At 43.8% G+C, this 12530-nt stretch overlaps 1 protein-coding gene across 3 annotated transcripts in view; it reads left to right on the top strand.

The window, feature by feature from the left end:
* epoa (erythropoietin a) overlaps nucleotides 1-12530 on the top strand; it is a 41742-nt gene that overhangs the window by 11077 nt on the left and 18135 nt on the right. For all 3 annotated transcript variants that reach the window (XM_078533831.1, XM_078533832.1, XM_078533830.1), the window contains exons 2-3: nucleotides 2213-2343; nucleotides 7894-7980. In XM_078533831.1, the coding sequence (XP_078389957.1) occupies nucleotides 2233-2343; nucleotides 7894-7980 (198 nt within the window). In that variant the 5' untranslated portion in view covers nucleotides 2213-2232. The remainder of the gene's footprint in view (nucleotides 1-2212; nucleotides 2344-7893; nucleotides 7981-12530) is intronic.

Here is a 12530-nt window from a genome sequence, read left to right on the forward strand (position 1 = left end):
CCACAGATACTGTCAGACCTGCTGAGTTTTTCCAGCAATTTTTGTTTTTGTTTCAGATTTTCAGCATCCGCAGTATTTTGCTTTTATTATATTAAAGTTAAATAACTTCACTTGCGTTTTATGCAGGGGAATAGCTTCATGTCAAAGACATTTTTTCTTAAGTCAGTCAAACTAGAAGCACAGAAGATCCTGCACCTTGAGATAATGTTGGGATATTACTCCTCAATTGTTCAGCAATCAGGGAGGTCACATTTGATTATTCGAGGGTCGGTCAATCTGCATATGTTAACATTTCAAATAATCTACCTTGCCAAAAGTAGAAAAATTCAGAGAGTGGCATAGACAAAAAGAAAGCCATACAGGACAGCCGTTTTGCAATTAAAATGCCAACAGGTCTAGCCAATTATCAGCTACAGCAACACCGGAGATACTGCTGGCTAAAGCTATTTTAAAGTCGGATGCACCTCACCTATCCAGCTGCATTTAATGTAAAATTCAAAAATCACCCTATTGTGTTCGAAGCAGCAGTTTCAGGACAGGTTGGGGGTAGGGGGGTGGGTTGTGTAGCGAGAAAAGCAGGTTAGATAGAAAGCATTAATGACGGATCTATGCATGACAGAGTGATCGTGAGAATGATTTCAAAGCATATTATGCCAAAGATGCTACATATACAATTTTAACCCTGCCTGCCCAATGGAAGCGGTTGTTTAAAAATAACACCATTTGGTGTCCTCATCAACGTTTGAACTCCTGCGATTTTCGGAGCGGTCAAGGCCACTGGCTACAGGTAGGCGGGGACCTGATTATTATGGAAATGTTAGGGTCTGATCATTTGGAAAGCATCAACTGAGAGCAAGAGCAGAGATGTAGGTGATTTGGATGTGGAGCTTGGCCTGCTTGTCCATTCAGCTCGTCAAGCTTGGTCCGTCGTCTTCCACGTCCTGTCCTGAGACCCGATCAGCCGATTTGCTCGTTGACAATTGCACCTGCCACCACCGCCCCCTCCCCCCTGCCCCTTTTAAATGGGGCACCATCTGAATGGAATCCTTGGTGCCTGCCTGATTCAGCTGAAGCCATGAGTTGGTTCGATCCTTGGGATAGGCAGTGGTCAACCACCTGATTGCAGGAAGGGAGGAACGAGGAAAGAAATAAGTCCACGTGGGTGGCTGAAAGAGTTACTGTGTAACAAGAGATTAGGTTTACTGTGTCATGATATGCTGAGGCACTGTGGGAAACTGGGAGCTCGGCAACATTCACAAGGTCACTATGAACCTAAAACAGAAAGGAAACTTGGCAAAACACAGGAATGACCATAAAAAGATATGCTGTAGAGTCTTGTCCTTTTATGGAGGATTGTATGGTGTGCAAGACAGCATCTTAAGTATAAACTCATGACAGCTAACAGAGAGAGTGGAGCACCTAATTCCATCAGTGTGGTTTTGGGAGGTGTAAAATCTGTATTCGAACCCACTGACCTGGAACTCCCACTCTCCTAGTCCTATTGAGGCAATATATCATGGATTCAGCAATCCTGATCCTATTGTCAGCTAGGAATGTCAGAAAACCATTCAGCCCATTGAAAGTGCCCTTCCACTGAACCTCAGACCATTAGTTAGGTGCTCCCAAAGAAGTAATGAGCATACATAGATGAGATAGCCGTGTTCAAAACGGTGTGATATTCGCCCAACATTGTAGTGTGCATAATTCAACCTTCAGCACCCTTAGGGTGAGAAAATTATGTAACCATAGTCTTAAGGGGAGTGGAGCCAGCAGTCTGTCATCTCAATTCCACTTTGTTTGTGCAGCATCCGTTGGGAGGTTGGGAGAGTGGACCATAGATGGGAGCCAGCTAAGTCAATTCTGGTTCTTGATCTGGTGCACAGCACATTGTCCTTCAGAGTCAAATGAACCTGACAAATGCCTTTCCCATTCAGGTTCTAGTCTTACCTTTCAGATGACCTCGAGCTAGGCCTGCAGTATGAGATGACTCCCTGTCAATTTTACATTTCTTGTAATGACTCACTGGTTTCCATTTGATACCTTCCTGGAACAAGACTGCTGACATTGCGTATTGAGGCAGCAGCCCTCACCCCACAACCTCACTCCTGCCAGAGGTTCCCTTATATTGATACACAAGTTTATGTCATAACTTTTGTCACATGTTAACTGATGGTTCTTTTTCTTTTTATTTCCCCCTCCTCTCCAACCCAAGGACTTTTTGCACTCCTAGTGATGTTACTTGGTTACATAAAGCCAGCAAAGTCGACTCCACTCCACCCAATCTGTGACATCAGGGTGCTGGACAAGTACATTAGAGAGGCAAAGGATGCTGCAGATTCAATGGTACGCTCGCCATTGTGTGCACGTATGTGGTCTGCTTATAGCGTAACACTGTGAGTTTGGGTCGGACATTTGGTATGAATGTTAACTCGGAGCTCGACTTAAGAACAGATTAGTGCAAGGTTATGGATTCAACGCTGCAGTAACTTTTATTCGTGTAGAAATATAGAAGTTGACTGGGTGTAATGAGTATGTGTTCCTTAATTGTCAGGCCATTCACTCCAGCCTTGAGGGTTCAGTTCCCAGTTGGGGCAGCAACGATAGGGTTGGAGGAATGTTCCTTTTAATTGGCCTGTATGTTTTGGGGGGGGAACAAAAAGTCGTCTCAGCTCTTGTTCCCAAACTGTTCGAGAGACCCATGCTGTAGAGTGCATGTGTGTCGATGTTTGTCCAGGACAACATTAAGCCCAGCTAACACTCGCTGTTTAAACCCCCTCAGGGACAATAGCCACCCAGGTGAGGTCCCGTGGGACAGCTTTGTCCCTGGAGCTGCCTGCCTGCAAAAATTAGTACCTTCAGGAGAGGAGACATTGAGGCCCGATGATACAACTTTAACCAGCAATATCAAAATTAGCACCAATGAAAAAATAAAGTTAAACTCGATATCATTTCAAACGGCAACAATCGAGGGTTGCATTCCCTGGAATTTAAAAGGTTAAGGGGTGATTTGGTTGAGTTTTCGAGCCATTAAGGGGAACAGACAGGGTCGATAAAAAGACACTATTTCTGCTGGTTGGAAAGTCTAGGACTAGGGGGAAGAATCAAAAAAAATTAAAGTCAGGAGTGAAATTAGGAAACACTTTTTCATGCAAAAGGTGGTAGAAATTTGGAACTGTCTTCTGCAAATGGCAAATAATGTGGAATCAATTGTTGATTTGGAAACTGAGATGGATAGATTTGTGTTAATCAAAGGTAATAAGGGATGTGAAGCAAAGATGGGTATATGGAGTTAAGTGGATCAGCCATGATCTCACTGATTGGGAGAACAGGCTTGAGGGGCTGAATGGTATCCTCCTGTTCCTATGTTCCTCGTTCCATCTGAGGAGGCAGATGACCAATCACTCCAGCTTTGTGTTTGCAGTTTGTTTAGTTGTGAGAACTCTTTTGATAGCTGCCTTTCACCTATCCAGAGTCCTCCACTCACTGATTCGGGGTCATCTGCTGTAAAATCCAGGAAATCCTGAAGAAATGACGTGAACATGGTTTTCTTCGTTGCGCAAGGGTTTAATGGATGATTTACCGAAGATGTGGTGGGCGATGGGAAGTGCCCCCATGGAAGTTGGCCCTCACCCTCCCCCAATGTGTTTACATCACTTACATAATTCAAGGAGATTTTGGGGGATTATTTAACATGTGGTGGCACCCAATGTTAGTCACTTAGGAATTCCATAAAATTAGATCATCCATCTCAGGTTTGAACTCCAAATAGTTTGACCCATGAGAGATCAGATTTTCTTAACAGATGATTAGATCAAATCCAGACTTTGCACTTCTTTGTTTGCTCTTCCCAAGAAACCTGTAATATCTGTCAACTACCAAGGGATTACACAATGCTTAAAGTTCCTGGGTATTAAACATTCAAAGATGCAGAGACAAGACCCACTTCCCCATCCCATAGTTTGATACGTTTAAGCAGTGAGTCACTGATCAACATAGATCTGGAAGGTTCCAAAGTTCAATTCGTGGTCTGCCCTCTGTGAGCTGCTTTGCAATGGGATTGGCTCAGTTGACCCCGACAGAGGGGAAAAAGCCGGCTAGAGTTCCCATTCCTAATGGCCCTTCGGACTTACTGGAAAGAGCATGCATGACTGGATTGGATGTGATGTCCCTTGGAATCACTTGGCTGCTGACACTCACTGAGCAATGGCCTCCAAAATCTGGCCTATTTTGAGCACAGAATTAGCGCAATCTGGGTAGGAGGGAGAAGCATTTGGGACGGAACTCTGTTTTGGTCCCTGAGATATTTTGGCAGAAGGCATGTGAGTTCTCCAAACCCCAGAAGTGCCGTCACACTTGGCGGTCGGATTGGCAGATTCCCCTAGAAATTCCAGTTGTACAGACAATGGGAAGCAGTCTAAAGTGGGCCTCACAATCCCTATCCCAACAGCGGTCGATTTGTGAAAGAGAGACATTGCCATTAGAAATCATCCCCGCAGCAGCAGAGAACAAAGGTTTTCCACTTTGACCACATTAGCCAGTCCGCAACAGGGTGGCCTTGAGCCACTCAAGAATCCCGCTTTCCGCACCCTCCACCACCCCGCTCCCCTCAGCCACTGTGGTGGTATAAATGGCTTGGGCAGAAGGGCAACAAGATAGAAGCTCACCATCACCAGGCTGCTTACTGCAGTCCCGTACTTTGAGAACATGTTCTGAGTGACTAGCCTGGAATGACTACAACTCATGCTATTGTTCCACTGCTTCAATGAGTTTGATCAGATTCCACTTTCCACTATTTTAGCAAATGCTTAACCTGATTATTGTGAAAGCAGTTAGCGGCTCTGTCAAAATAGCAGAGAGAGGAATTGCATATCAGTATGTTAAGCGTTTCCATGATAACATTCCTTACAGTCGTTTGCAGGCTTCTGTGTTTACTGCTTGTGCTGACTAATCCTTTCAGCTAGTTTAATATGTTTAGCTACTTGCAGCTTGTTAACTTAATATAGATTGATATAGTTGCCCCTGCCAGCACTTAAACAAAAGCTCCCCTTGCCACTTGTGCAGATGGCAAAGTTGAGGAAGGGTTTTGAGGCTCTGCATCTTTCCCGCATCCAATCTGTCACCCACCCCACAACCATCTCCTGTCTCAACACTCAGTCTTTCCCCTATGCCACATGACTAGATTTTGTCGACATTCTCTTTGTCAGCCTCTCTGTTTTTAACATTCACCAGCTACAGGTCAAGCAGAATGCCATGTGTCCTTGCCCCCACTAAGGCCCACATCACCATCAGCCTTATTTAAAAAAAAATTCATTCATGGGATGTGGGCTTCGCTGGCTCAGCATTTATTGCCCATCTCTAGTTGCTCTTGAGAAGGTGGTGGTGAGCTTCCTTCTTGAACCACTGCAATCCCTGTGGTGTAGGTACACCCACAGTGCTGTTAGGGAGAGAGTTCCAGGATTTTGACCCAGCAGTAGTGAAGGGTCAAGGGAAATATATTTCCGAGTCAGGATGGTGAGTGGCTTGGAGGGGATCTTGCAGGTGCTGGTATTTCATCTATCTGCTGTCCTTGTCCTTCTAGATGGTAGTGGTTGTGGGTTTGGAAGGTGCTGTTTAAGGAACCTTGGTGCATCTTGTAGATGGTACACACTGCTGCTACTGTGCGTTGGTGGTGGAGGGAGTGAATGTTTGTGGATGTGGTGCCAATCAAGCGGGCTGCTTTATCCTGGAAGGTGTCAAGCTTCTTGAGTGTTGTGGGAGCTGCACTCATCCAGGCAAATGGGGAGTATTCCATCACACTCCTGACTTGTGCCTTGTAGATGGTGGACAGGCTTTGGGGAGTCAGGAGGTGAGTTACTCGTTGCACTATTCCTAGCCTCTGACCTGTGCTCTTGTAGCCACAGTATTATATGACTGGTCCAGTTCAGTTTCTGGTCAATGGTAACCCACAGGATGTTGATAATAGGGGATTCAGTTATGGTAATGCCATTGAACATCAAGAGGTGCTGGTTGGATTCTCTCTTGTTGGAGATGGTCATTGCCTGACACTTGTGTGGCGCAGATGTTACTTGCCACTTGTCAGCCCGAGCCTGGATATTGTCCAGGTCTTGCTGCATTTGGACATGGGCTGCTTCAGTATCTGAGGAGTCACGAATGGTGCTGAACATTGCGCCACTGGCTCCTTCCATCCCAGAGAATTGACATTTGAAGGACTAATTTCTCACTTTGAATCCCTCAAAAGCCTTGACACTTCCCCCAGATCCACCCCACCCCCACTTCCACCCAACCACAATGATCCTTCTTCAGTCCCAAGCCTTCTCATGCACTCTCCACTCCTGCAGCTCTAGTTTACTTGTCCGACTCTGCATCATCCTTTGGAACTCACTCTGAATTTCTGCCTTGTCACTTCCCTCTCTGTCATAGACTTTGGATCCAAGAGAGAAATTAGAATATTTTGTTAATGAGGAAAGACTGGGAACTATGAAGGAACAAAGTAATCTTAACATACACAAATCATTAAACCTGAGTGCTCAGGTACACAAAGTAATCAAAAAGGCTATTGGAAAACTGGCCTTTATCTCAAGAGGGCTGGAAACCAAATTTAGAGAACATTATGCTTCAGTTGGTAGGCCCCATTTAGAATACTGCATTCAGTTTGGGATGCTGAACCTCAGGAACAATAGACTGGCCTTGGAGAGGGTGCTGGACACGTTCACCAGAATGATACCACAGCTTAAAGAGTTAAACAATGAGGGCAGGTTGCATAAACCTGGTTTGTATTCCCTTGAGTTTTGAAGGATGAGGGGGGTTATCTAATTAAAGTGTTCAAATTGATTAAACATTTCCATAGGGTAGACACGGAAAACCTATTTTCTTTGGTGGTGAAGTCCAGAATTAGGGGGCATAATCTTTAAGTTTGGACTCGACCATTCAGGAGTGCTCTTGGGAAGTGCTTATTTCACATAAAGGATGGTGGAAATCTGATACTCTCACTCCCAAAAGCCTACGGATGACTGGGATCAATAGAAACTTTCAAGACCGAGATTGACAGATTTTATTAGGCAAGGGTGTCAAAGGGTATGGCACAATGGTGGGTACATGGAGTTGAATGACGATCAGCCATAGTCTAATTGAATGGCAGAACAGGGTCAAGGAGCTGAATGGCTTACTCCTACATTCCAGTGTCTCTTCTTTCAGTGTACTTCATCTTCACACCATGACCTTGTCTTTTCCCTCCCCTCAGTGTCCACTCAAATCTATTCCCTCGCTCTATAAATTACTGAGAGATGTCTTCCTTTACAAAATGAGCTTTATGGAAAGACAAATGGTTGCTGTAGTAGAGTGCTCAGTGGGTGAGCATGTACAAATTATTCCTCTATGGGTTAAAATGGCATATAAATTCAGCAGTGAAGAACAATGTCCATCCTAGAGGCCAAGCAGCGATTGCTTGCTGCACCTCCAAATCAAGTTATGAGCAGCCAGCGAACTCTGAGTGGAACGTGCCAACTCTGTCCTGGCGCCTTTCTGCTGCTTCGCTATGACTGCTGACCACCTCCCCATGCCCCCCCTTGCCCATCTGACAACTCAGCTGAAATCAGCAAGTCACTTGGTGTGAAGACGCTCCTTGGTGATGGTGTGAAAAGAGGAAACAATGAACCTGTTGACATGCGTGTAAAACTGGCAGCCAATTTGCTGTTGCCCCGACGGACAAAGACCAACTTTTCCCATGCCATGTGGGGGAAGATGGTGGCAGTCATGCCATCGCACCTCCCCAAGGTGCAGCACTTCCTGCCCATGCCACTTGCTCCAAAAGCTTTTCCCTTGAGGTAGCAATTAAAACTGAGTATTAGTAGGTGCGGCTGGTTCTTTGTCTGACTGTCATGTCCTTCCATTTAGAAACGGTGTGAGGAAGCCTTCAATCTCCCAGGAAATTTTACTCTTCCAAAAACCAATGTCAACTACAGAGAATGGGAAACAAAGGATGTAAGTTTGTTTTCTTTTCACGATCATACTGATAAGAATATAAATGGAAGGGTATTTGGCTTGGCACCAAATTACAGGCTAGCAACTCTAGTCCAAATGTTATTATCTGACTGGCCCGGAATCCTGACCAACTAGAGCAAGATTTCAACTTCATCTAGGAGGAGGAAGAAAAAATAGGGAAAAAATAATTGAGAATAAAACAAAAAGAATTAATTTGTCCGAGGAGAGCTACAAGGACAGATTTGAACCCATAAAACTGTCCTAATTCCAGATTGGCAAGTGGAATGGTGGCAGCTGCCGTAGTTGGAATAATTGCCTGGATAATTCAGGCACCTAATAATGTGACGTGCAATGTTGGTTCTGTATTGTACATTTCCACTTCCCATATCAGCTGTTATTATACCTGTTGGGTGCTTAGTAAGGAGTTCCCTTAAACCCATTTAATTTTGCACCCTTGTGTCATTCAGTCTGCACTCCATGTTACCCATGGTGATGAGATGAAAGGACATTTAGAGATTGGACATGGGTCTTTCACTCCTGGACTTAAATCAAGTGCAGACTTATCAAATGAAAGCCTATTCTAAGAGGGTCCAATGTGAAATGAGCTTTGGCAGTCTCAGCTTAGTTCACAATGGTCAAGGAACCACTGCACAAAGCTGTCTTTAATTCAACTGCAGTTGAGTCCACCTAGTTTTATATTCTGTTAGATTGAAAAAACTAGAACATTATAGATGCTATATCAATTGGGAAACCTCCCTGACAAACACTTTGAGATCCTTCTGAACTGTTTTGAAAGCATTTGCAATTTCAAGGATCAGAAAACAGATGTTAAAAATCTAATATTGTTCCATAATTTCACTGTAATAAGGGTCTTTCCTTAACAGGGCCACTTATTTTCAGAAACAACAATAACTTATATTTACGAAGCGCTGTTAAAATGCCCCGAGGTGCCACACAGGAGTGTTCTAAAGCAAAATCTGATGCTGAGCCACTTAAATATAAAACAGTCCCAGTAGATTGGAAGTTAGCAAATGCAACTCTGCTATTCAAGAAAAGACAGAGCAAGGAAACAGGGAACTGCAGGCTAATTAGCCTGACATCAGTCGTCAGGAAAATTTTGAAATTTAGGAAGTCTGAACAATCCGCTTAGAGAATCATAGTAAGGTCAAACAAAGTCAACCTGGTTTAACAATAGGGAAATCGTGTTTGACAAATTTGGACTGTGGTGTTCAGGCTGTGATTTCAAAACTTGTAGATGATACGAAGATTGGAAACATTGTCAAATGTGATGGGGATAGTCTTGAACTTCAAAAGGACATAGACATGTTGGTGGATTGGGCAGACAAGTTGAAGGTCATTGCAGAGAAGTGTGAAGTGATTCATTTTGGCAGGAAGAATATGGAGACAGTAGAAAATAAAGGGAAAAACTCTAAAGGAGGTGCAGTGTTGCCGGAGATCACTGGTAACGGTTATTGGCTTAGTACACAGAGGAGAAGAGTCAATTCTCTCTTAACGTTAAATTCGCTTTATTCACGTCATTTGATCAACTACATATAGCTTATACGTCTGGTTAAATATAGACATGCAGTTTACAGCAGGTTATACAGTTTTATACCCAAAACTAGGATCTAAACGTACGCTCACTAGGTTTCTCTGACTCTCCCTGAGTGGTCACAGAATATAAAAGCTAATACCCGAAAAGGAGAGCTGATGCTGGCCAGGCGTTCCATTCTCTCTCTCTTGCGTCTCTACGTTGCTGACGTAGGTTCTTCTGCTTCTGTGATGGTTGGTCTCCAGAGTCTCGCTGCCCCATGTCCGAAATCCTCTCAGTATTATACTGAATCATATCTCTTCAAGCTGTGCTGTCTCTCTTCCCGGTGGTTTAGGCCTACTTGCCTGATCTGTGGCATCTTCTCCATTGGCTCTGTTCCAAGACTTACAGGATCACCTCGTTCCCCCTTATCTAAATAAGGATTCATCACATTTCCTCTGTCTTCAAGACAGTCAGCTACTACAGAACTGGTTCCAGCCAGTTCGGACCCAGTGACTGGAGTCAGGTTTCAAAAGTTACTCGGGCCAGCAACTGGACTCAGGTTACTTCAGGTCAAAAGTTGCTTTTGCCTGTGTCAACAATTCAGCTGCAGCCCCTGGCCAACAGCAGAAACAAAAAGACCTCAGTATATATGTAAATAAGTCATTGAAGGTGGCAGGGCATGTTGAGAGCAGCTAATAAAGCATATAGTATCTTAGACTTTATTTATAGGGACATTGAGTACAAGAGTAAGGAGGTCACGTTGAACTTGTATAAGACACTATTTAGGCTTCATCTGGAGTACTGCATCCAGTTCTGGGCTCCATTCTTGAGGAAGGATGTAAAGGCATTGGAGACAGTACAGAGGAAATTCACAAGAATGATTCCAGGGATGAAGAATTGTAGCTATGAGGATTGATTGGAGAGGTTGGGACTGTTTTCCCTGGAGAAAAGAAGGCCGAGAGGAGGCTTGATGGAGGTATTCAAGATCCTGACAGGTATGGACAGGGTAAATAGTGAGAAACTGTTCCCACTGAAGAGAGCATCAAGAACTAGAGGGCTCAGATTCAAAATAATTGGCGAAAGGAGTAAAAGTGATATGAAGAAAAAATTTTTCACCCAGAGGGTGGTTGGAGTTTGGAACAAACTTCTTGAGAGGGTGATGGAAGCAGGTTCAATCGAGGTATTCAAAAGGGAATTGGATTGCTATCTGGAAAGAAAGAATGTGCAAGGTTACGGATATAAGGCAGGGGAGTGGGACTAGGTAGAATGCTCTTTCAGAGAGCCAGTGCAAACTCAATGGGTTGAATGGTCTCCTTCTGCACTGTAAAGAATCTGAGATTCTGTGATTAGAGATTTTGAGGATGTAATTATAGGGTAGATAAAGGGGAACCAGCAGCTACTTGGATTTCCAAAAAACATTTGATAAAGTGCCTCACAAAAGATCAATACACAAGTTAAGGGCTCTTGAAGTTAGAAATAATATTAGCATGGATATAGGATTAGTTAACGGATAGGAAGCAGAGAGTAGAGATATATGGGGCATTTTCAAGTTGGCAGGTTGTGACTAGTGGAGTGCCGCAAGAATAAGTGCTAGGGCTTCAGCTAGTTACAATCTATATTAATGACTTAGATGAAGAGACAGAGAGTAATGTAACTAGGTTTGCTGATGATACCAAGCGAGGTAGGAATGTAAGCTGTGAGGAGGATACAAAGACACTGTAAAGATATTTTTCAGATTAAGTGAGTGGGCAACAAGATGGCAGATGTAGTATAATATGGGGAAGTGTGAGGCTATTCACTTTGGTTGTAGGGACAGAGAGCAGAATATTTTTTAAAAGGCATGACATTTGTAAATGTTTATGTTTAGAGGGACTTGGGTGTACTGGTACAAGGAATAAAGTTAGCACGCTGGTACAGCGAGCAATTAGGAAGGCAAATGGTTCATTGGTCTTTATTGCAAGGGGATTGGAGTACAAGAACAAGGGAGTCTTGCTAAAATTTTAAATGGCTTTAATGAGAGCACACTTGTGCAGTTTTGGTGTCCATGTCTAAGGAAGGATACACTTGCATTGAAGCTGGAGTAGCAAATGTTCACTAGATTAGTTCCTAGGATGGTTCCTGGGATGAAAGGATTGTCCTATGATGAGAGGCTGAGCAAATTGGGCCTGTACTGTCTGGAGTTTAGAAGAATGAGAGGCGATCTCATTGAAACGTAAAAGATTCTGAAGGGGCTTGACAGGGTAGACACTGGGAGGTTATTTCCCTTACCTGGAGAATCTAGAACACGGAAACAAAATTTCAGGATAAAGGAGTTGATTATTTAGGACTGAGATGAGGAAAAAATTCTTCACTCAAAGGGAATTCTGTACCCCAGAAGGCTGTGGATGCCCCATCGTTGAATATATCTAAGGCTGAGATAGACAGATTTTTGATCTCAGGGAATATGGGGAGTAGGCGGGAAAGAGGAGTTAAGGCCAATGATCAGTCATGATTGTATTGAATGGCAGGTCAGGCTGGAGGGGAGGTATCGTCTACTCTTGTTCCTATTCCTGATGTTCTTTTGTCATTAAAGCAATATTAGAGCAGGTGGCCAAAGGCTTGGTCAAAGAGATAGCTTTTAAGAAGCTCTTAAAATGTCGAAAGAGAGGCATAGAGGTTAAGGGAGGGGATCCCAGAGCTTAGGGCCCAGGCAACTGAAGGAATGGCTGCCAAATGTGGAGCAATTTAAAATTGGGGATACTCAAGACGCCAGAATTAGATGAGTGCAGATATCTGGAGGGTTGTGGTGCTGGAGGTGATTACAGAGATGTGGTAGGGTGAAGCCATGAAGGGATCTGAAAACAAGGATGTAAATTTTAGAACTTTGGTGTTGCTTGACTGGGATCTAGTACAGGTTAGCAAGCATAAGGGTGATGGGTGAACAGTACTTACTGCAAGTAAGGACATGGGCAGCAGAGCTTTGGATAACCTCAAGTTTATAGAGACTTTGGAAGGCCGGCCAGGAGTATGTTGGAAT

This window comes from Cetorhinus maximus, chromosome 34, assembly GCF_964194155.1.
Source record: "Cetorhinus maximus chromosome 34, sCetMax3.hap1.1, whole genome shotgun sequence".
Taxonomy (NCBI): domain Eukaryota; kingdom Metazoa; phylum Chordata; class Chondrichthyes; order Lamniformes; family Cetorhinidae; genus Cetorhinus; species Cetorhinus maximus.